Below are 25,177 nucleotides of genomic sequence, written 5' to 3' on the forward strand. Positions count from 1 at the left end.
GGAATTCCAGGAATTGGGCCACCACCCACTTTTTGGCCTTTTATGGTCAGCCTCAGAACTGTCCTGTTGCTGGTGGGTGTGTCATTTAGCATGCTAATGTATTACAGTGAGGCTCAAGTTCTACTGGAAGTCAAATCTTCTACCATTTTGGGCCTAATTGGTTCTAACCAGTTTATGTCCTATCCTCGACGGCTATGTCATTCCTTTAAAGGTTGTGCCCTGCCCCCTGTTTCACTGGGCCCTGATCTTAGACACTGTGGAGATCCTAGAAGACTCAATCAGTGCCCTTTAGGACATTACAGTCTAGACAGGAGAGAAAGATATACAAATAATGAAATATAAAGCCAAGTATTTTGGGTCTTCTCTCGTGGTCCAGTGGTTAAGACACTGTATTCCCAATGCAGGGGGTTCTATCCTTTGTCAGGGAACTAAGATCCCACATGCTGCACGGTGCAGCCTGAAAAACAACAACAACAACAACAACAAAAAAAAAACACCAAGTGTTTAACTTGCTATAAGAAAATTATAATGTGTTAAAATCGAAGTCTGGGAAGGTCCTGGACACGGAGCTTTCACTCCCTCTACCCGTAGAATCAGGGCATGTCACCCTCTCAGCATGTCAGTGTGTTCATCAACCAGGAAACTCCACTGAGCCTTAGCTTACAGAGTTTTTACTGGGGTTTCATTACTTAGGAACTAACATTGGCCATATGATTGAACTCCATCTCCAGCATTCCTCCCCTTTCTGGAGGTCTGGCTGACTCAAAGTCCCAGCCTGCTAAACACAGGGTTGGTCTTCCTGGTAACCAGGCCCCATCCTGAGCCATGTCATTAGCATAAAATCAGATGTGATCCAAGGGACTCATGAATAACAAAGATATTCTTATCATTCAGAAAATTCCAAAAGCTTTAGAGGCCAGGTGATGGGAACTCAGAACAAAGACCAGAGAAATTGTTTATTGTACAACAGAGTAGAATGAGAAAACTAAGACATTTTTTCATAATAATGAGTTAGCCAGGGGCAAGTTAAATAGCAATGATTGTGGTATATTATTGGGTTGGCCAAAAAAGTTTGTTCAGTTTTTTTGTAATATCTTATGGAAAAACCCAAATGAACTTTTTGGCCAACCCAATACTTACTCCCTAAGAAGTTATGTAATGGTCAAGTTACTTTCCGCTTGAACTTCATACTATCTCTGTACCCCTTATGCTAATAATTACATCCAGATAAATCTCACTTCTGTCTATAGAGATGGAGAACTGCATGTTCTCTCCTTCATTTAGCTGCTTATTACTTTTCACAGTGAAGTAGAAATGTGTGATATTCCTCATTCTGGTACGATTTTAACATTTTTAGAACTCTGCTTCATTCATCCTTTAGCTCTTGCCATTCTTAAAAAAAAATTTTTTTTTGTAATCTTTGGGTGATGATATACATTTGATATTTGTTGAATACATAATCTAAGAATCACATCCTTCGCATTTTTTCATCCTTTTTTTTTTCTTTTTTCCCCTTTCCATGGACCTGTCTTTCAAACTTCAATACCAGAAATCAGTCTAGTATTAGAATTCTCTTTGGAAGTTAAGATTGATCTGTGTCAATTAGGATGCTTTCAGCTGCAAGTGATATGAATAAGTAAACACACCAACTGGCCTAAACCATAGGATTTTTTTTTTTTTTTTTTTTTTTGGCTGTGTTGGGTCTTCGTATCTGTGCGAGGGCTTTCTCTAGTTGTGGCAAGTGGGGGCCACTCTTCATCGCGGTGCGCGGGCCTCTCACTATCGTGGCCTCTCTTGTTGCGGAGCACAGGCTCCAGACGCGCAGGCTCAGTAGTTGTGGCTCACGGGCCTAGTTGCTCCATGGCATGTGGGATATTCCCAGACCAGGGCTCGAACCCGTGTCCCCTGCATTGGCAGGCAGATTCTCAACCACTGCACCACCAGGGAAGCCCCCCCATAGGATTTTTATTGGCTAACATAAGTTCCGTGGAGCTGGAAATTTGACTAGCATCTCTAAATCTCTTGAGATACAAGGACAAGGGGTAGGTATTTGAACAAAGGAGCTGTTAGGAAGGAGGAGGAGCAAAATGGACACTGGGTGGGCAGCCAGCATTTTTCATTGTACCTGAAATAACTGAACTGACAAATTGATAATAACAAAAACTACATTTATACAGTCATACAGTGCATAAATTTATACAGTACTTACTGTTCTAGGTGCTTTGCATGTATTATAACAGCCCTATAAAGCAGATACCTGTATTGTTCTTCTCTGGCGGTCCAGTGGTTGGGGCTTTCACTGCGGTGTCCTGGGATCAATCCCTGGTCGGGGAACTGAGATCTTGCAAGACGCATGGCGTGGCCAAAAAAAAATTTAAAAAGCAGTTCACCCATTTCTTTCACCTCCCACTCCCCTACCTCTGGCAACCACCAATCTATTCTCTGTATCTATAAGCTTAGCTTTATATACATATTTTAGATTCCACATTTTAAAAAGATCATACAGTATTTGTCTTTTTCTGTCTGACATCTCACTATTTCACTTAGCATAATGCACTAGAAGTCCATCCATGTTGTTGCAAATGGTACAATTCCATTCTTTTCTTAGGGCTGAATATTCCATTGTGTGTGTGTGTGTGTGTGTGTGTGTGTGTGTGTGTGTGTGTATATATATATATATATATATATATATATATATATATATATATACCACAATTTCTTTATCCATTCATCCATCAGTGGACACTCAGGTTGTTTCCATATCTTGGTTATTGTAAATAAGGCTGCAATGAATGGGGTGCCTTTATCTTTTTGAATTAGTCCATTTTCTCTGGATAAATGCCCAGAAGTAGAATTTCTGTATCATATGATAGTTTTATTCTTAATTTTTTTAGGAATCTAAATACTGTTTTCCATAGCAGTTGCACCAATTTACATTCCCCTGAACAATGCAGAAGGGTTCCCTTTTCTGTACATCTTCTTTGAGTCCTTTTGATAATACCCATTCTGACATGTGTGAGGTGATATCTCATTGTGGTTTTGATTTGCATTTGCCTGATAATTAATGATGTAGAGCATCTTTTCATGTACCTGCTGACCATCCGTATGTCTTTGGAAAAATGCTTGTTCATATCATCTACCCAGTTTTTAATTGGATTATTTGTTTTCTGATATATGAGTTCATTATATATTTTGGATATTAACCCCTTATCTGATATATGATTTGCAAATATATTCTCCCATTCAGTAGGTTGCCTTTTCATTTTGTCGATGGTTTCCTTTGCTGTGCAGAAGTTTTTTAGTTTGATGTAGTCCCACTTGAATTTATTTTTGCTTTTGTTGCTTTTGCTTTTGGTGTCTATTGTTCTTATTCTACAAATGATGAAATTGAGAGAGCTTAAGTGACTTGCAATGATATTGCACAAAGATGAATTACTAAGAGCTATCACAGTAATTTTATCAGCACAATCCAATTACTTGGGGGTGATGAGATGTGAAACTCAGAGTAAATTCTTGCTTGAGTTTGTGGCTTGCATATAAGATCCTCCCAAAAGTAGTAAATTATAACTTAATAAATAATTCAAGTAATTTATTAAGAATATGTAATGTGACAATAGCCAAAAGGTGGAAACAACCTAAATGTTTATTGATAAATGAATGGACGAACAAAATGTGGTATTTCCATAGAAGTGAGTATTATTAACCTTAAAAAGGAGTGAAGTTCTGATACATGCTACAACGTGAGTAAACCTTGGAAACTTTGTGCTAAGTGAAATAAGCCAGGCACAAAAGGCAAATACTGTATGACTTCACTTACATAAGGTGCCTGGATTAGTCAAATTCATAGAGATGAAAAGTAGAATAGTGTTCACCGGGGGCTGGGGGGAAGGGGTAATGGGTAGTTATTGTTTAATAGGTACAGAATTTCAGTTTAGGATGATGAAAAAGTGATGATGAAATCTTTACATGGATTACCTGATTTAATCTTCATAACAGCCCTATGATGTAGATACTATTATTATCTCCGTTCTGTGAATAAGGAAATCAAGGCACAGAGTGGGTTAAGTAATTTGACCAAGATAATACAGTTGGTAAATGTTAGAGCTAAGAATTAAACTTAGGCAGTTGACTTCAGAAGCTATCTTGTATTAGTTAATTTTATTACATTCCTTGAGGGAATTTGAGATGCTTTAGGGGGCTGAGAATGGGGGAATTCCTGCCCTACCAACCAATATTTTCAACTTGTTCAGTTTCATGTCCAACACCTGAATAGGGAAAATGAATTCATAGAGTTGTTGATTATTTTATTTATTTTTTGCATTGCAGAATCTTATTTTGGAAGAGACTTTTTGGTTTTTCTAGACATTGGACTTTCATGTACAGTTAAATTTTCAAGATAATTTTGGAGACTAACATGGAGTTTTTTACTTTCATTTTTGCCAAGGTAAGTGCAAGAAAATATAAAACTATCATTCATCACCACTACTAACAAAAAGGACATCTTAACACCAAAATAAATAGGAAAGTCATAAAGACAGAGAAAAAGAAAATTCAATTCAATTGGGTACATTTACCCTTATGAAAGTGTCGCTCACTGCATGTTTCTTATTTATCTGAATGTACCAGTGGCTAGTGGAAACCTTGACATAGAGAAGCAACATTCTGAGAAAAAGCAAATGAATATTTGGTCTCAGTCAACCACCTTACACCAATATCCAGTGCTTGAATTCATCACATTCTACCAAGTGGCAGGGAGCCTCTGATGTCTCACTTGGAAGAATGTGATTTCTCTTAGGTATGTTTTAATGACAGTCATCACTGGGCTGTTTGAAAGTCTTGTGGGGACCTGCAGAGCATATGTTTATTTAGTGAGAGGGTAGCACTAGCTGTAGCAGGACATTGCTTTGGACATTTAACCTTTTATAGCTTATGGCATAAAATTTCTCTCTATACCTATGTTGAGTATAAAATACAAGGTGTTCTTCTGGTTTTTAAATCTTTCTAATTTGCTGGTCCCTTGATTCCCATCTAGGTAGGCTGCCATTGTGATCTCTAACAGGAAAACTGATAGATTTGAAATTATTGTTTATGTTGCTCTCTATACAGACACAATAAAAAATAATTTGTCTCTCATTCTCTTGAAGAGACAAAAATATATTTAAAAAAAATCTCACAGTAGCTGTTGAGATGTGTGCTAGCTTGATGAACTTGTGCTGAATATGGAAATGCTCTTCCAGGCCAAGGAAATCTCAAAGAAAATTATCACCTTAAAAAGGTAATTTTAACATTGTAGCACATTTAAATTTCCTCAGGTATCACCAGTCTGAAGGTACAAGAGGAGAGTAACATCAACAGTAATAATTCAAATTCCACTGACTCTTGCCCCCACTGATTTACAGACAAACTTCGCATTTGTTTCTGGGCAGTCCCAGGGTGTGTTTGCAAAGTGCCCGAACAGTTCTGGGAAGTTTTCCTGTGGTCCCCATCAGAAGGCAGGGCTGGGACTTCCCCGGCCGTCCCGTGGTTAAGACATCGCCTTCCAGTGCAGGGGCTGCAGGTTCGATCCCTGGTCGGGGAGCTAAGATCCCACATGCCTCAGGGCCAAAAAACCAAAACAGAAAACAGAAGCAATATTGTAATAAATTCAGTAAAGACTAAAAAGTAAAAAAAACGAAAAGAAGGCAGTGCTGCTTCTGCCCAGCCTTGGGCTTTGGCACAACCTGCCCCACACGTCAGCTGAGCCTCAGCGGCGGGTGCACGGTAGGCTGGTGCTGAGGTTCCTGCTGCACGTATGGAAAACATGGTCCCTTCTGTGTAATTGCAGCTCCAGCTCTAGGTAACCAACCCATGCTCTTATTTTTATGTTAAGACTTATTTTTATTTTAGAAAAACTTCTTTCATTAGTAATGGCATGAAATATGTGAAGATTATGTTTGGAATCAAGCACTTGAATTCCCTCCTTCCTTCAGTGAATATGTATTGAACACTAACTAGTATGTGCCAGGCAGTGTTCTACGAGCTGGGGATAAATGATAAAACACACTAAGCCCCTGCCCTCATGGAGAGTAACAATAACCAAATTAACATTGAGTTCATGAAGCCAGCTCATTTCTGCAAATATAACATCTTGATTTCCATCAAGTTTTCTGAGATTCTGTTCTAAAGAATTGCTACCTTCAATAGCACAAATCATTTGAGGGGGAGAGGGGCCAGTTATGTATTTTCTCTTTTATAATTAAAGTAACTGTAAAATGAGGAGGAGAATTCTGAGGGTAAAGGCAGAGAGTGTTGCAATCTTGCTAGATTTCAGATTGAGTCTCTCACTCTGATTGATGCCATTTACACTCCGTGCAACTCCTTCCCTAGATCTTCGCCAGGACTTGACAATTCAGGACACTATAGACTAGTTTACTTTCTAATGCATTTTATGTCATTTGGAAGCCCTTCAGTGGCCAAATACTATATCTGGAAAAAAAAATCCTTTTGTTATGCCGAAGTATTTAGGCCTGAAGTGTACTCATGTTTGCAGCTTACTTTGAAATGTATCAAAAAATAAGATGGATTAATGTATGATAGAGGGATGCCTAGATGGTTAGGTATGTAATAAAGCAAATATAACAATGTTAACTGTAGAGTCCAGGTGACAGGTATACGTATAATTAGGTTACTGGATAGGTCATGGTATAATTCCTTCAACTTCTCTGTGTTTGAACATTTATGTAGTAAAATATTGAATAAAAATCTCTTTACTAGACTCTGAAGATTTATACTTTTTAGTTCACATTATGGAATTAAAATTTTGTGAAGACAATATTTAAATTACCTTTCAATAAAATTGTCTTCATTAATGGACATGGACTAATTTTCTTAACATGGATTAATTTTTAAATGTTTTTTAAAAACACTGGGGGGAGGGGGAATTGGAGGAAGGTGGTCAAAAGGTACAAACTTTCAGTTATAAGATAACTAAGTACTAGGGATGCGCTGTACAACATGATGACTATAGATGACACTGCTGTATGACATACAGGAAAGTTGTTACGAGAGTCTCATCTAAGAGCTCTCCTAAGAGCTCTCATCTCAAGGAGAAAATTTTTTTCTTTTTATTGAATCTATGAGGTGATAGATGTCACTTTAACCTATTGTGGTGATCGTTTCACAATATATGTAAATCAAGCCATCATGCTGTATGCCTTAAACTGGTACAGCAATGTATGTCAATTATTTCTCAATAAAACTGGGGGGGGAAAGCACTTCCGTGTTTCTTTTTAGAAAGTTTATACAATGGGAATGTGAAATTGCTATATGATTTTTTTGTTTTAAAAAGGTATATCTTCCTAGAATATCTATTTTACATACTCAGGCAATTATTAACAAGTTTAACTATTAATAAATTCACTTTTTAAAATAAAAATAAGAGAGGCAACTGTTTGACAACTGCTGAAAATACTTTTTCTTAGAGGAGCTGTATTGGTCAGGGTTCAAAGCAGAGAACAAAATCCACTCTTCAGTAATTTAAGCCAAAAGGGATTTATTACATGGTCTATTACAAATGGTTGGCAGGGTTGAAAAAACAGCCTGCGGGCTAAGCTTCAGGAGTGACTCACAAATCCAGGCTATAGAACCGAGCTGTCAAGGGACTGTTGTTCAGGCCATTCTCGAAGGCCACCTGTTGAATGGGGAAGCCACTGGTTCCACAGCCACATGTCCTTCACTACAATACACCCTGTCACGAAGATGCCTCATAACCTGCCCCTCCCCCACTTAGTTCACTATACACAAGTGCCTCTAGTGGTGGAATTTATATCACATCGATAGCTCTAGCTGCAAGGGAATTTGAGAAATGCATTTTTAGCCTTCTAGATACTAAAGCCCAAGAAGGCATGTTAAGAAGAGGGTGGCGTTAAATGAAAGACTGTTGGAGACTTTTTGATGAACAAATCAGCCTGACAGCACTCACTGCTCAACATTACCATTGAGTGTCTACATTACTAAACACTATAGCCCTTCTGCTGGGTGTGATGAGTAAATGGCAGCACCTATGAAGCCTTCTTGCCCAAAACATCAAACCTGAATCTGAGAAAGCCACCAGATCCAACTATCAAGTTTACAAGAAATAGAGGGATAGAGGCACATGTTAACACCACCACAGGGATGCAGTTAGCAAAGTCCAGTGTGGGAAACTTCATAGGACAAATGACACAGTTCAACAAATAAGTGGCAAGGGGAAAAAAAGGGAGGGGAACCTAAAATTAAGAAATTTAATAGGTGTATCAAGTAAATGCAGTGTGTGAATCTTGTATGGATCTTGATTCAAACAAAACAATTGTCAAAAACATTTTATGAGACTCTCAGGGAAATTTGAACATGTATAATATGTGGAAAATTGATCATATTAAAGAACTGTTAATTTTTTTAGATGCGATAATGGTTGTGGTTATGTCAACAATAGTTTCAGTCCCTTAGACAATAAGCTGTTTGCTTTTCAGTTCGTTATATATTGTTTCTTTCATAATTTATGGCTTCATGTTTTATTTATTTATTTATTTACTTATTTATTTGCTGTATTGGGTCTTCGTTGCTGCATGGGGGCTTTCTCTAGTTGCAGCGAGCAGGGGCTACTCTTCGTTGCGGTGCGCGGGCTTCTCATTGTGGTGGCTTCTCTTTGTTGCGGAGCACGGGCTCTAGGCGCGCGGGCTCAGCAGTTGTGGCGCACGGACTTAGTTGCTCCGCGGCATGTGGGACCTTACCGAACCAGGGCTCGAACCCGTGTCTCTGCATTGGCAGGCGGATTCTTAACCACTGTGCCACCAGGGAAGTCCGTGTGTTTTATACTAAAGAGAAAGTTTATTGTGCTAGGCATTTTATGTATGTTAAATAATTTAATCCTTGTAACAATCCTTTGGTAAAAGGAAATTATGGTGTTCATTAAGGGAAACACCTATTACAGCCTTTCTGGAAGTGGATAAAAACAAATATCTATTTTAAAGTACACTTAGTATGTTTAAGAAGGAACAAGGAGGCAGAGAGTCTTTCAGGGAAGGAACACCATTAGGCATCTCAGCTAATTAATGGGTAAGGCAAATTATCAGATATCTCCTTTCAAGAAAACAGATTTGTTAGATTCCATAAAGTAAACATTAGATTGAATGTTCAAAATATTTTCAAATTTTTCCCTTGTCCCTAAAACTATGAGAGAGCGTGAAACTACTGTCTCATTTTAAAGATGAGGAAAAACCCAAAACACACTCCCAGCAGGGTGAGCTAAGGGTGAGAAGCACATTGAGAGTCTTGATATTTTCAGACATAGCCAAGGGGATGACACCTGGCCCATCAGTGCGTCTAAAACTAGTTGGGCAGAATCTTGAATTTACAGTTTTCTGTTAATGGGCTTATACCATGCATTCTGAAACTTTGTTCTTGGAGGCAAAAAGACCCTTAGATATGGCAGTGGCTTGTGCCCCTTCAAAACTCAACTCTACCCAACAAAATCTTATTCCTTATTTCTCTCACTAGGGAGAATTTAAATTTAATTTAAATTTTCTCCTGTACAGGGAGGGCAATAATAAAAAAAAGTTTCAGAAACACTGCCTTAGGCCAAAAGATATTTTATTTAGAATACAGTGATTTTTTTTTAAACTGTCATTGATTTGCAATGTTTCAAGTATATAGCAAAGTGATTCAGTCATGTTTGTGTATATATATATATATGTATATTTTTCAGCTTATTTTCCATTATAGGCTATTACAAGATATTGAATATAATTCCTTGTGCTATAGTGCTATACAGTAGGTCCTTGTTGTTTATCTATTTTATATATAGTAGTGTGTATTGGTTAATCCCAAATTCCTAATTATCCCTCCCTCCACTTTCCCCTTTGGTAACAAGAAGTTTGTTTCCTATGTCTGTGAGTCTATTTTTGTTTTGTAAATAAGTTCATTTGCATCCTTTTTTTAGATTCCACATATAAGTGATGTCATATATTTGTCTTTCTCTGTCTGACTTGCTTCACTTAGAATGATTATCTCTAGGTTCATCCATGTTGCTGCAAATGACATTATTTCATTCTTTCTTCTGGCTAATATTCCATTGTAGAATACAGTGATTTTTAAATCATGTTTTCATGTTCTTAGAAATGGATATCATGACATTTTTTTAACACCTTTATTAGAGTATAATTGCTTTACAATGGTGTCTTTTTTTCTGCTTTATAACAAAGTGAATCAGCTATACATATACATATATCCCCATATCTCCTCCCTCTTGCATCTCCCTCCCACCCTCCCTATCCCACCCCCTCTAGGTGGTCACAAAGCACAGAGCTGATCTCCCTGTGCTATGCGGCTGCTTCCCACTAGCTATCTATTCTACATTTGGTAGTGTATATATGTCCATGCCACTCTCTCACTTCGTCCCAGCTTACCCTTCCCCCTCCCCGTGTCCTCAAGTCCATTCTCTACGTCTGCGTCTTTATTCCTGTCCTGCCCCTAGGTTCTTCAGAACCACTTTCTTTCCCTTTAGATTCCATATATATGTGTTAGCATACGGTATTTGTTTTTCTCTTCTGACTTACTTCACTCTGTATGACAGTCTCTAGGTCCATCCACCTCACTACAAATAACTCAATTTCATTTCTTTTCATGGCTGAGTAATATTCCATTGTATATATGTGCCACATTTCTTTATCCATTCATCTGTCGATGGACACTTAGGTTGCTTCCATGTCCTGGCTATTGTAAATAGAGCTGCAGTGAACATTGTGGTACATGACTCTTTTTGAATTATGGTTTTCTCAGGGTATATGCCCACTAGTGGGATTGCTGGGTCATATGGTAGTTCTATTTTTAGTTTTTTAAGGAACCTCCATACTGTTCTCCATAGTGGCTGTATCAATTTACATTCCCACCAACAGTGCAAGAGGGTTCCCTTTTCTCCACATCCTCTCCAGCATGTATTGTTTGTAGATTTTTTGATGATGGCCATTCTGACCGGTGTGAGATGATACCTCATTGTAGTTTTGATTTGCATTTCACTAATGATTAGTGATGTTGAGCATTCTCTCATGTGTTTGTTGGCAATCTGTATATCTTCTTTGGAGAAATGTCTATTTAGGTCTTCTGCCCATTTTTGGATTGGGTTGTTTGTTTTATTGCTATTGGGCTGCATGAGCTGCTTGTAAATTTTGGAGATTAATCCTTTGTCAGTTGCTTCATTTGCAAATATTTTCTCCCATTCTGAGGGTTGTCTTTTCATCTTGTTTATGGTTTCCTTTGCTGTGCAAAAACTTTTAAGTTTCATTGGTCCCATTTGTTTATTTTTGTTTTTATTTCCATTTCTCCAGGAGGTGGATCAAAAAGGATCTTGCTGTGATGTATGTCATAGAGTGTTCTGCCTATGTTTTCCTCTAAGAGTTTTATAGTGTCTGGCCTTACGTTTAGGTCTTTAATCCATTTTGAGTTTATTTTTGTATATGGTGTTAGGAAGTGTTCCTATTTCATTCTTTTACATGTAGCTGTCCAGTTTTCCCAGCACCACTTATTGAAGAGGCTGTCTTTTCTCCATGTATATTCTTGCCTCCTTTATCAAAAATAAGGTGACCATATGTGCATGGGTTTATCTCTGGGCTTTCTATCCTATTCCATTCATCTATATTTCTGTTTTTGTGCCAGTACCATACTGTCTTCATTACTGTAGTGTTTGTAGTATAGTCTGAAATCCAGGAACCTGATTCCTCCAGCTCCGTTTTTTTTTCTCAAGATTGCCTTGGCTATTCGGAGTCTTTTGTGTTTCCAAACAAATTGTGAAGTTTTTTGTTCTAGTTCTGTGAAAAACGCCATTGGTAGTTTGATAGGGATTGCATTGAATCTGTAGATTGCTTTGGGTAGTATAGTCGTTTTCACGATGTTGATTCTTCCATCCAAAAACATGGTATATCTCTCCATCTGTTTGTATCATCTTTAATTTCTTTCATCATTGTCTTATAGTTTTCTGCATACAGGTCTTTTGTCTCCTTAGGTAGGTTTATTCCTAGGTATTTTATTCTTTTTGTTGCAATGGTAAATTGGGTGTTTCCTTAATTTCTCTTTCAGATTTTTCATCATTAGTGTATAGGAATGCAAAAGATTTCTGTGCATTAATTTTGTATCCTGCTACTTTACATGCCAGCAGGGACCCAAGAGACTGAAGCAGCCTGTCCTCTTAAGGTCTACACAGAGTCAGCCTAGAAACACATCTGCTGCATTTGATTGGTCAAAGCAAAGCAGAAGGCCAGCCCAGATACTAGAAAACAAACTCCACCTTGATGGGAGGAGCTGAAAATATTGTGGCCATGATTTCCAACCTGCCACAATAGCTTACCAAGTTAACTATAAAATTAAAATTGACCAAGTTGGTAAAATTCCGATTCTGACTTCTGTCCCATACTTGTGCCCTAGAAATTTACTGCAGGATAGGAAGTAAACAGAGATACCAAGGAAAAGCATGCAGATGGCCTTCATCAGTTTTCTTTAGCATTTATTTTTCCTCTTTTTTTGTCTACGCCATGTGCCACATGGGATCTTCACTCCCCGACCAGGGATTGCACCCACGCCCCCTGCAGTGGAAGCACGGAGTCCCACCCACTGGACTGCCAGGGAAGTTCCCTTCATCAGTTTTCAAGCCATGTATTTTAAAGCATATTAGTGACATTTGACTTAAGTAACTAGTCAGTTAACTAGCACACACGTTTCTTGCCTGCTAAAGCCTACACTCCTAGCTTCTCTGAAAACTAGGGCATATAGTAGTGTCAGTAATTAAGTGCAAGGATTTTGTAACAGGAGCTAGGTTTAATTTCTGGCTTTGCTACTTTGTGTGAGTTTAAATTATCTAAAGTCTGTATTCTGCAGATTCATCCATAAAACAGGGATGTCCATCTGGCAAAGTTTTTGTGAAGATTAAGAAAGATAATGTATTCAGAGATAAGCAGAAGGCTTGGCACTTGGTAAGCATTCCGCAAGGTTAATAATTTTTATTAGATAGGCCTGAGTCTGCATGAGGTGTATTGATGCCTTAAGATTTGCATATGACTCTTGCAAAGGGGGGCACTTGGCATTAGGGACTTCACAAACACTCTAAAATAGTGAAGCCACCCCAAGAAGCTTTTGGGCTATAGCTTTCTAAATTTTCTTGAGTGCCTTTCCGACTTTTTTTTTTTTTTTTTTTTTGGTACCTATAAATTTCCTCTCTTGGCTTGCTTTGCTGCCCCCTTCTGACAGAATGGGGAAGAGTTCCATGATGTCCCACCTCTACAGCCACTGAAACTGCTAAAAGCTATCAATGTCAAAGAATCCAACTTTCAAAAGCCTTTGGCCCTAAATTCAACTGAATTCACACGAAAGCAAAGTCTAAATGTAAAATTTCTACATATAAATTTTACTTTATTTCTGTTACATGGAAATCGATATTGACAGATGAAATAATATTAAAATGGATCAATCCATTTTCAATCTTTGGATTGAAAAGATGCCAAGAATACTTTGTTATTCTGAATGGCAATAGTCAACTTCCTATAAACTTCACTTTACCTTTCTGAAACAATAAAATGTGTACATGTATAATTTTAATTTAAAAAATGTTTTTCTAGGGAATTCCCTGGTGGTTAGGACTCAGTGCTTTCACTGTGGAGGCCCGGGTTCAGTCCCTGGTCGGGGAACTAAGATCCTGCAAGCTGCAAGGCGCAGTGTGGTCAGAAAAAGAAATAAAAATGGCTTTCTAATGTTAATCTCAGCTAATCGCTACATATTTCAAATTATACAATATATGTAGTGTGCCCAGATTGGTATTTAAAATTTTTTGCATAGAAGCTGCATGAAAATGTTATTATATAATTAATTCAAATACAATGAGAAATGCTAAATACTTAGATTTTATATTTAATACAGTAAATTATTTAATGCTTTCTCACATTTTAGTTTTACAAAGTATTGGAAATATTCTAACAGGTTTACATATAAGTTGATAAAGCTAAAATTTAAAAACCACAATACTTTAAAATATCACAGATGTATTGTACATTTGTGTACTTACTATAAACTTAATCCTACTAAAATTTTTTTCAGTCAGGAAAACAATGTTTTAAGGAGAAATTTAGAACTACTTTTCTGTTTAATGTTTGGCTATTTGGGTATAAATCTGTAGTAGCCAAAGAATATGTTCTTGCTGAAATGTTGGCAAGAGTTAAGTCACAAATACTATTACATTAAATCACGATTATAGTACATAGGCCATCTTATCTCTAAAAAATGAAAAATGGTTGGAATCTTTGGAATTCCCTTCCCCCACTAACTCAACAAAGCCCAGATTTGTTGTAGTTTAAAACACTGAGACACATCTTCTTGAGCTACCCAATCGTAGCTGCTTTTCACTGATTAAATTGTTCACGATCTAATTGGTCATCTGCATATCATGCAAGATTTGTGCACCTTAAAGACAAATAGCAGGGGAAACAGACTGCAGCAAATCTGTTAAGAAAATACAGTTTATATTCAAAACTAGAGCTACTTTTAGCACAATATATTGAATGGTTATGTGCCAAAATTTTTGTTAAAGTTTTCGCAATTCCCTATCTGCCAGAATTGAAAATACGAGCTTCTGGCCTTTAAGAGCTGTGTAACAAAGATCTAAAATTGGAGAATAGAGTATTAAAAAACTGAAATTGATTCACATCTGATTATTTAGAAAGCTATTAAATGTGAATGTGAACTTTTGATACCTAAAATAATGTCACTAAAAGCAGGCAATTAGGAGACATCTGTGTAAGAAAACAAAAACAGCAAAAACTTTTCCAAAACTAGCACAACAGTGATTTAATTAAATTTAATTCTATATTTAGGATTAAATTAGAATGACTTGGGGCTTCCCTGGTGGCGCAGTGGTTGAGAATCTGCCTGCCAATGCAGGGGACACGGGTTCGAGCCCTGGTCTGGGAAGATCCCACATGCCGCGGAGCAACTGGGCCCGTGAGCCACAACTACTGAGCCTGAGCGTCTGGAGCCTCTGCTCCGCAACAAGAGAGGCCGCGATAGTGACAGGCCCGCGCACCGCGATGAAGAGTGGCCCCCACTCGCCGCAACTGGAGAAAGCCCTCACACAGAAACGAAGACCCAACACAGCCAAAAATAAACATAATAAATAAATAATAAATAAAAATTAAAAAAAAAAATTAGAATGACTTCACAGATTGCAATCAAGTCCACCAGAAATGTACTTCAACAAAAATATTATAATCAGAACACATTTTAAGACTAAGTATACTTAAGATGTCATTCTTCACTTGAATTTCTCTCAAAAGCTTCAGATTGCAAATTGCATTATTTTTATTGCTTCCCTTCTCATTTAGCACAAAATCGTCTCTTTTTAGTTTAACTATGTGCCCATTAATAGACAAATGGATAAAGAAGATGTGGCGTATACATATGATGAATATATATTACTCGGCCATGAAAAAGAATGAAAATTTGCCATTTGCAACAACATGCATGGAACTAGAGTGTATTATGCTAAGTCAGACAGAGAAAAACAAATCCTGTACAACTTCACTTATATGTGGAATCTAAAAAACAAAACAAACGAACAAACCTAACAAAACAGAAACAGATTCATAGATAGAACAAACTGGTGGTTGCCAGAGGGAAAGGGGGTTGGGGGGGATGACTGAAATCGGTGGAGATTAAGAGGTACAAACTTCCAGTTATAAATGAGTCACAGGGATGTCATGTACAGCGCAGGGAATACAGTTCAATAATATTGTAGTAACTTGGTATGATTACAGATGGTAACTAGACTTATCGTGGTGATAATTTTATAATGTATAATAATATTGGATCACTATGTTGTACACCTGAAACTAATATAATATTGTAAGTCAATTATACTTAAGTTAAAAATTGACACAGGCAATGGCATTAAAAAATGTTTTAAACAATAAAATAAAAAAAAGAATTTCATCGTTTCAGCTATTTGAAGTGACCACAGGGGTTTAGGACATACAGTTATGTAAATTTGCTCAGGCAAAAACTTAACCACATGTCCTACGAGGCTGTTACCTGAGAGGAAGTCACTTAGCTTATGACTGAGCCTAGCTCAGCACTGACATATGACTATGGCTTCACTGCTCTCTGTTTACCAATATTAGGAGAAAATGTCCATAAAGTGAAAACTACTAGAGTAAAAAATACTATTTGTGAAAAATTGCTTCCAAAAGAAAGGTAACTGATAGTGTTAGGATGGAAAAGTAAAGATTAAAGGTCTTTGTAGCATTAGCTGTAAGGGAGAGGATTTGGATAAAGTAGCAGGATAAATTTGCCAGTGGTTTATCTCAGATACAAATGACCTTATTTATTATATGCTTTATATAGAAAAATAAAAATGAGTAACTTTATTGATTGTTCTAGGCAATACAAAAATCACTGGGAGAAAGCTAAAGGTGGAAAAAGGCAGAATTTAAAACATTATAAAGATAGGCAATGGAACAGAAAGAAAAAAAAGTCTAGTAATTGACTCAGATCAATGAATATATAACATATGACGACTATATATTTAATGGAGGAAGGACATTAACTGGTGATTCATAAAAGGAAAAAGAAATCTACCTCACACTCTATACAAAAAAATTAGGTCTGTAGCTTTAGATAAAAACATAACATAAAAATATAAATAAAAAATAAAGCTTCTAGAAAACTAAAGAATATCTTTGTGATCTTGGGGTGGGCAAAGATTTCTAAAAGAGGACACCAAAAAGGAGTAATTATAAAAGATTGATAAATTGGATTTAATTAAATTCAGGAACTTCTGTTTATCAAAACAAACAAACAAAAAAACACCATTAGTAGAGTGAAAAGGCAAAGCACAGGCAAACACACATGGAATATATAAATAATTCCAACAAATCAATAAGAAAAAGACAAACAACTAAATAGAAAAACAGGTGCAAAGTTGCCGGATGATAGGATATGTGCATACTCAGCTTTAGTAGATACTGCCAAACAGTATATGCTTGAGACTTGAACAGGTCCTTCACAAAAATGAATATCCACATGGTCATAAGCACATGAGAATGTGCTCAACCTCATTAGTCAGGAGGGAAATATGTTAACAATCAGAACCACCACTTTGGAAAATTGTTTGGCAATATCTACAAAGCTGAATGTATATGTGCATACTCTATAATCCAAAAATTGCACTCCTGGATATATACCCAACAGATTTATATATATAAGTGTACCAAAACACATTTTAAAATGTTTGTAGCAACAAAATTTGTAATTTTCCCAAGCCAAAAACAACCCAAATGTCTATTAGTAGCAGAATGAACAAACTGTGGTATATTCATACAATGCAAAACTCTAGCAATGAAAAATGAACAAGCAACTGCTACACATACAATAATGAACAAATCTTAGAAGCCCAAGGGGAAGCTTCTCAGTGGCTGGTCCTGTTCTACTGCTTGACCTAGGGGTGGTCACACTCAGAGGAGTGTATACTTTGTGATGGTTAATATGCTTTTTGCACCCTTCTGAATACATGTATACTTCAGTGAAGGAGTTCCAAAGCAACTCCTTACCAAGAAAAAAAATCTTTACAAATGATTTTAGTGCCATATTATACAAATCATAAAGTGTATGGAGACTAAATTTTTTTTCAGTTATACTTTATTTCAGTTTAAATTTTATTAAGAAAATGATATGCTGTAGAGGTGTTTGTATCTTATGACTGTCCAGGGTCCACTGTATTCACATTTTTTGAACAAATATATGAGAAAAATGTGAAATTCTAAGACCAGTGAGCTTTATAAATTTTTCAACATGAAATCACAGTATTATTTTCTCTTCCACAACAATCCTCTTTCTATTCATATACGATTACTTTATCTCACTTTAGTCTCATAATTTCTTCCCTCTTTTATATGCAGAGGGAAAATACAGATGTCTATCAGCTTTGATCAATGATGCAAAATTCAAACTTGGTACTTACGGAAAGGACCTCTGCTCCAGTGCAGGATGGGAAGAAACCAGTTCTCTTTTCCCAACTGCACCTTTGTTTGGTGTTTTCCTGGCATCCCAGTAGGCAATAATGAGAAGGCTAAGAAGGATGCCTAAGGCTGACTCCAGGATAAGTATTTAGAACTGCAAAGCCATATTTCTGCAGAAGGTGCTCCCTATTCTATAATTAAGAAATTAAACCCCATTCATACTCATGACTTAAAGATAAGACTGAGCTGGGAGGAAGGTGGATATTAAGTCTAATTTCCCACAAAAGAGGAATGAAAAACCAAAACAAGTAGGCACTGTAAAATTGTTTTTGTCTTTTTAATGGCAGGTCAAATATCCTGAAACATACATATATTCTGATAGTCTTCTAATCCCAGTTGAGTTCAAATATTAAAGTAACACACACGAGCTAAGAGAATTCAATATTGTTCCAAGGCACTTACTGAATCTCCATAACTAGATGAAAACAAGGACAATTAGGATGGACAATTAGACAGTATATAATATAAAAATAACTTTTTGCTTACAATTTACAAAATGTATTATTATTACAATCTTTGATCTCTGATAACCTGTAATGCTGGCTGCATGAATCCAGCAATTTTAAAATTCAGAAACTATTTTCTAAAACTTCAGGGCAAATAATTTACAAATAAGGTACACAAAGATTTAGACCATGCAGAAATTTCTTACATCTTCTGTTAATAATATTTTATGACTGTAACTTTATCAAATTATATACCTACTTGCCCTGTACATATACAAAATAATGCATACATGATAAAACATTAGCAAAAGAGTAGTCCTTAAACTCAATTTATCATAAAAGTATTACTATATTAACATGTCTACAAGCAGCGTGTAACAGGGTTAAGAGACATTAAGGCAATAATACTTGAAGTTACAAAATAAACCGTATGTAATACTTTTTCCTAAGTGTAATATAAGGCAGGTAGATGGTCCCAGCAAAAAACACTAAGGTAACAATCTACACTGCTGTTAGTCCCACATTTTTAAGATGGAATACTATAAATCTGGCTTTCAGTGGCACTTGAATTTTCCAGTATAATTTAAAGTGTCTTTAAGTTCCCTGAATCATGTCCATTCTGAAGGTGGATCTCTTGGTCCTTTGGGTTTTCCACAGCGATTACCAAAACCTATAATCAAAATACCACAATAATTCTCTAGTGTTCAGAAATATTTTTACACTATTAAGCTCATGTCTGTAGACATTCTTATTTTCTGGAACAAATAAATTTCCATATGGAAATTTAGAACTTAAACTAAACAAATCTCTACAAACACAAACCAACTCTTAATTTGTTCTGGGTAGTTGAAAATAATTGCTTCTTTTATAAAAATAAAATCAATTCTATCAAAATGTAAGAAAAACAGCTAAGATATTTTAGTCTTTACAACTCAAAAGAAAGATTTGTTTACACACTGCAGTTTTTTATATTTTAGTTTTTAACCTCAGTATGAAACAGAACAAATTAGTTCATTTGTTTCATAATTAATTCCAAGCAACTTGGACAGTACATGTTTTATTCTTGGCAAGTGCCATTTAAGAACCTGAATAAATCATAGCACAAAGATAAACTTTGCCTTAAGGAAATTCTGGAATGATGGCAAATAACTTTTTTTCATTCTTGCCAGCATTAACTACACAATTACGGTTTTAAAATTATCTAATAAACAAATTACCAATCTCTGTGGCTTCTGTTGGACTTTCTGATATTTGATCTTTCTTGTTACTGAAAGTAGGTGGACATTCTGTACAAGTCTCTGTATGAACACCTCGTGCTGGATGGTCTAAAATGCAAATCAAAGCCATTGTTAGTCATAATCATGTGTAGCATCATAGGTAGAAGAATCCTATAATTGTTTTAATGTGGGCAGTTAGTTAAAAGAGCAAGTTTTTTCTTGAGCATAATTTTAGAGGCCCAGATAAATATAAATGCAAGGGTAATGAACACAGGAAATTATATTAGGTGTTCTTGCAGGCGCCTAGAAATCTGCAGTGAGTACTTCTGCTGTGTGACGATTCTCCTTATGCTCCTACTTTAACTGCAACTGAAATGCCTTTATATGGATATGGAAATCAATGGCAAACAAGTTCATAGTTTATTAATGGACTTAATACTTGTGCTTAAAAGTAGTAATTCTTTTCTTTTAAGATTTAGCATTGCTTAAATTTTAGTTAGTTTACATATTTAACTGCCAATGCATAAGATTAGTAACAAAAGAAATCAACTACTATGATTCAGGCATTCTTCACCACCTTCGTCACATCCCCTACACCCCCTGTAAGGAACTTTTCTGGAAACTTGGAATACAAATCAAATAACAGACAATCCTTGTCCTCAGGTGCTTATAGTCTAGACAGGGGTCGGCAAACGTTTTCTGTAAAGGGCTAGAGAATATTTTAGGCTTTGCAAGCCACGTACGGTCTCTGTCGCACATTCTTCATTGATTTTTGTTTCTTTGTTTTTATTTTTAAACACCTCTTTAAAATGTAAAAATAATTCATTCAGCTCAAGGGCAGAATAAGAAAACAAGCCACGGGCAGGATTAGGCCTGTGGGATACAGTTTGCTAACCCCTGGTCTAGTAGGAGAGCCAGACAAGTACATTACTTATTATAGTAGTGTGATAAGGTTTATAATAAACAGGGACAGAAAGGAGAGGCATGTAGACGAAACAAGTGGCGGAGGGGTATTCCTCATATTTCTATGAGGAAATGATGATTTAGGCTAAAAGCCTCAATGAAGTAAAGGGCCTACTACTGAGTAAGAGTTAGTGGGATTCATTAAGAAAATAAAGATTTGGAAAATTCAGGGGAAATAAAAAGGGTATAAACTAGAGCAGGTAAGATAACCAAGCAACGCTGAGGGCTCAACTGTGGATCAATCCTAGAACTGTATGCTCACTCTGTAAAACTGAGCCAAGTTCCCCAGCAGTATTCAGTAATCCTGAGGGATAAAGTAAAATGGTATGGGAATTAGGGGCAAGAAAGTTAAGGATAACTGTGAGTGTGACTAGAGTGATGGATGATGGTATCTAGATTGAATAGAGAAGGAAGAGAAACCAGAAAGGAGTTAACAGATAGTAAGAAAATAAAAGACCCAGGGATCTAGCCATAGCAGCAGTAGTAATATAACATAGATAATAATAACAGCATTGCTACCATTTCAGTGCCTACCATGCGCCGGGCACTGTCTAATACTCTCCATATATGATTTAATTTAATTAAATCTTCGCAACAATCCTCTAGGGTAGGTTACTACTATTATCTGCATTTCACAGAGAAGAAAACTGAAGCCTAGAAAGATGAGGTAACTTGCCCAAATCCACATAGTAAGTAAAATGGCAAAAATGGGACTCCAATCCAGGTGGGCTTGACGCTAAAGCTTCTGCTCTTTTCCTTATAATATGTTGCTGCAGGAAAGTAAACAGAGAGTAATAAAGAGTTTATGAGATGGAATGGAGCCCCATTAGGCAAAGATCCAGGAAGAGAGCAGCTGAAGCAGAATGGAGGGTAAGGGCAGAGGTGATAGATAAATTGAGGGAACTGTATAAGCTAGGATGTTTGATGAGCTGTTTACGTAGTTACTGATTTATAAGAATTAACAAACAACTTGACCTATTTTACTATGATCGTAAAAGTAATGTAGTAGAAAAATTTTCTAACTTGGCATTATAACACTGGGTTGAGCTAACATAATCTTACTAGCCTTCACAAATGTAAAAGTCCTAAAAGGAAGATTTCCAAAACAATTGATTTTTAGGCACCCAATTCAATCATCTAGGTTAATTTGGGGCATTTATTCAAATCATTGTCAGATCTAGATTCTAAGTGTTCTTATAGACAACAGAAATAAAATACAGGAAAATATTTTAAAAATAATTTCCTTCCCATCAGCCTGTAACTACTGATAATAAATGCTGTTATCCTCCTGATCAATAATAATATCTGGTATAATAACGAATTTAAAAGAATTATACTACATAATTCAAGTTCTAGAAGAGTTGTCCTACATATTTTCACATACTGAAATAACCAAATAAATAGCATACACCATGAGACATGCTATTTTATGGAAATTAATCTATATAATCTATAGCAAAAAGGAACACAATCCAACTTACCAAATGTTTCACTTCCAGAGGTTATCAAGCCCTATAAGGAAGACATTCAATAGCTATTACAGTACATCCCTTTCAGGTACAAATTATAGAAAATTTGGTCTGTTACGAGTATATATCCCAATAAATCAAGATCTATCAAGATTCTCGTGTCAAAGGAAAAGAAAACAATGGTGTTTTCAATTAGGGTTAAAAATTTTTAATGTTGTGGTGTTTTATACTGGGAGTAAAAGGATAGGGGAATAGCTTTTCCTTCTGGATGAAAACTGAAAATGCAGAAGTTACTACATAAGAACATACACACAACTGCATTTTGCCAGCTCTCTACTGTATTCATCAAGTTATGATACCACTGATTGTAAGACATAGCATCATTATTAGGTTACCAATACTTTATTTACCAATTAAAGTATATCACAATGCTTTTTTAATCAATTTTAAGATATACGCCAATTTCAGAGATATTCAAGTATGAGAGAAATATTAATGTTGATGAAAAATGGCATTTCCCGTGGCTAAAATACTTAGCTACCAAAACATTTCCTGAATGTGAAAGGAAGTCTCACATGACCAGAAAAACCAAAGGGAGAGACAATATACCTGGTTTTATAATGGAAAGAACAAAATCTAGGAAAGCACTAGGACCCTGAAAATAGTAACTCCTGTTCTATTCATACTTCCAAAATGATTTGAAACAAGGCATAATTTACAAATTTCAAAAGCAGCTTGGGAAAATTTCAAAAGCAGCTTGGGAATATGACCATCACTCTGAAGTGATGGTCATATGTAGATCATAATGCTCTTTAAAAAAATTTTAGGGCTTCCCTGGTGGCGCAGTGGTTGAGAATCTGCCTGCCAATGCAGGGGACACGGATTCGAGCCCTGGTCTGGGAAGATCCCACATGCCACGGAGCAACTAGGTCCGTGAGCCACAACTACTGAGCCTGCGTGTCTGGAGCCTGTGCTCCACAACAAGAGAGGCCACGATAGTGAGAGGCCCGCGCACCGCGATGAAGAGTGGCCCCCGCTTGCCGCAACTAGCGAAAGCCCTTGCACAGAAACAAAGACCCAACACAGCCAAAAAAAATTAAAATAAATTAATTAATTAAAAAAAAATTTTTAGATCTCACATTTTATACACTTTTCATGTGAAATTATAGCATAAGAAATAATTATCAAAAATTATATTTAATAGTCTTAAGGTAAGTTATTATAACAAACAACTGTAAGATAAATTAATAAAACAAAAGAACAAAAATATTGAGCTATAGCTGTTCCAATCCCAAAAGGACTCACTTCAGGTTTTCTTTGTTCACACTGTTCCTGATTTTGAAGTTCACTCCACTCAGATCTTACAGGTGTATCTGAGAAAAATGAAATCTTACAATTAAAATTAACATCTTTAATTCTTAAAATTTCTTGCTTTAAGGTAATATACAAAAACAGATACTATAGATTTTTAGAAACTATCACTTCCACTAAAAAATTTCTAGCTTCTATTAATTGAAGAATATGCCCTTAAGCTTTCTTCCTTAAAATTTAAAGAATTGAGTTATCAGAGTTTATTACAAGTGCATTGTAATCTACAGGTATGACAGACTTAGACTTATTTATTTAATATTAGTGAAGTATACGGCTTCACTGTTTTTTAACATTCTTAAAATCAGTTAAAATGAATAAAAATTTGTAAAATGCAGCTCAGATAAGACTAGTAGTGTGCACCTCCAGTGAGCGCAAGACACTGTAAATATATTAAAGCTGTTTCTATACTCTTTTTCAGGATGGGAAGGATGAGGAATATATTATCAATACTCTGAAATATCACTTTCTCCCTCACTGATACTCTTGTGGCCTTAAGGGTCCTCAGTTAACATCAACTGAGTGATGCCTGCCTACAACAGAATTTAAATGTTTACTTACCTAAACTGGTACCAAGTGAAGCAGTTAATGTCTTTTCATAAGTAAGTGCCATTTTTAATGAATGAAAAGACAATAAACTGTATACAGTTATAGTTGCATTTAACTGGATTATAGTGTGTGATATAAATGCAGCCATTTTATTAGCAGTCTTAGCAAATAAAAAATACCATTATAAGTATTTTTCATACAAGGAATTAAAAACATTTGTCAGTATAAATTCAAACCTGTTTTTCAATTTAATTGTGTAGCTCAACAGCAACAGACTGTAATCAGCCATGTTTTTCAGAGCTTATTATTAAAGCATGAAATAGGTAAAATCAGAAGATACACTCACTATGTTCACTGGCCAATACAAAAGACTCAGGAGTTCTTTCAGGTAGGGGAGGAGGTGAATCTTCACTAACATCAATATCTAAATCAAATACATAAAATTTAGACAAATTATGAACTTGTTAAAAAATGTTAACTCATTTAAAAGTGAACTTTTTATCTAAACAAAATAAGACAGCTTTCTTGACATTCTTAAAAATCACTGCCACAAGTATCTAAGAGAACCAGTTTTTAAAAATGCAAAAATAAACAAGATATCGTTATCACTCGACTTGTTATCAAAAACAATTATAAAGCTTATTGAGCAAAGACTGAACTCCATCACTGTTGCACAGAGAAAGTGACTCTCCCATGACTTTCCTGACACCGTGTAGGCATTAATCACACTGTCCTCTGAGTCTGAAGGCATCTTCAGCAGAGAAGCCAGCAGGCAAGTGCCTTCTCTACTGGGTTTGCCGATAATGCTTTGAGTCCACAAAGGAAAGCTTCAGTCATTTGACTTAAGTCAGTGTTTCCCAAACTGTAGTCGATTGCTTAACTCCTTTTATGAGTTTTGCCATACTGTAGACCATATGTCCTATTTTTTAAAAATCCCACTCATTTTAAACTTAACTATGTACTTCAGTCATGTTTTAAATAGTAATGACTAAAATAACAGATTAAAAGTGCTAGTTATTTTTCTAATACACAAAAATATAACCATTAAAATTTTTGGATGTTCATTTATTTATTGCCTAAAATCTTGTGAACAGTGG

General features: G+C 36.0%; 1 protein-coding gene and 1 long non-coding RNA gene across 9 annotated transcripts in view; one reads left to right on the forward strand and one right to left on the reverse strand.

Moving 5' to 3' along the window:
- Positions 1–25,177, forward strand: part of LOC103012062 (uncharacterized) — an 83,321-nt gene that overhangs the window by 25,007 nt on the left and 33,137 nt on the right. For 2 of the 6 annotated variants that reach the window (XR_003623846.2, XR_009008873.1), the window contains 3 exons: positions 4,327–4,444; positions 12,886–12,980; positions 14,871–15,979. This is a non-coding gene — a long non-coding RNA (uncharacterized LOC103012062). Of the gene's footprint in view, positions 1–4,326; positions 4,445–12,885; positions 12,981–14,870; positions 15,980–25,177 lie in introns of those variants that run through there. The other 4 variants (XR_451424.3, XR_003623844.2, XR_451425.3 and 1 more) reach the window with 2 other exon arrangements.
- The window catches only part of PTPN12 (protein tyrosine phosphatase non-receptor type 12), a 91,374-nt gene continuing 84,523 nt past the window's right edge, over positions 18,327–25,177 (reverse strand). For all 3 annotated transcript variants that reach the window (XM_007187103.2, XM_007187104.2, XM_007187105.3), the window contains 5 exons: positions 24,427–24,504; positions 23,469–23,536; positions 22,176–22,206; positions 19,732–19,839; positions 18,327–19,184 (listed from right to left, as the gene is read on the reverse strand). In XM_007187103.2, coding sequence (XP_007187165.1) covers positions 19,123–19,184; positions 19,732–19,839; positions 22,176–22,206; positions 23,469–23,536; positions 24,427–24,504 — 347 coding nt within the window. In that variant the 3' untranslated portion in view covers positions 18,327–19,122. The remainder of the gene's footprint in view (positions 19,185–19,731; positions 19,840–22,175; positions 22,207–23,468; positions 23,537–24,426; positions 24,505–25,177) is intronic.

The sequence above is a fragment of the Balaenoptera acutorostrata genome, chromosome 7 (assembly GCF_949987535.1).
Source record: "Balaenoptera acutorostrata chromosome 7, mBalAcu1.1, whole genome shotgun sequence".
Taxonomy (NCBI): Eukaryota; Metazoa; Chordata; class Mammalia; order Artiodactyla; family Balaenopteridae; genus Balaenoptera; species Balaenoptera acutorostrata.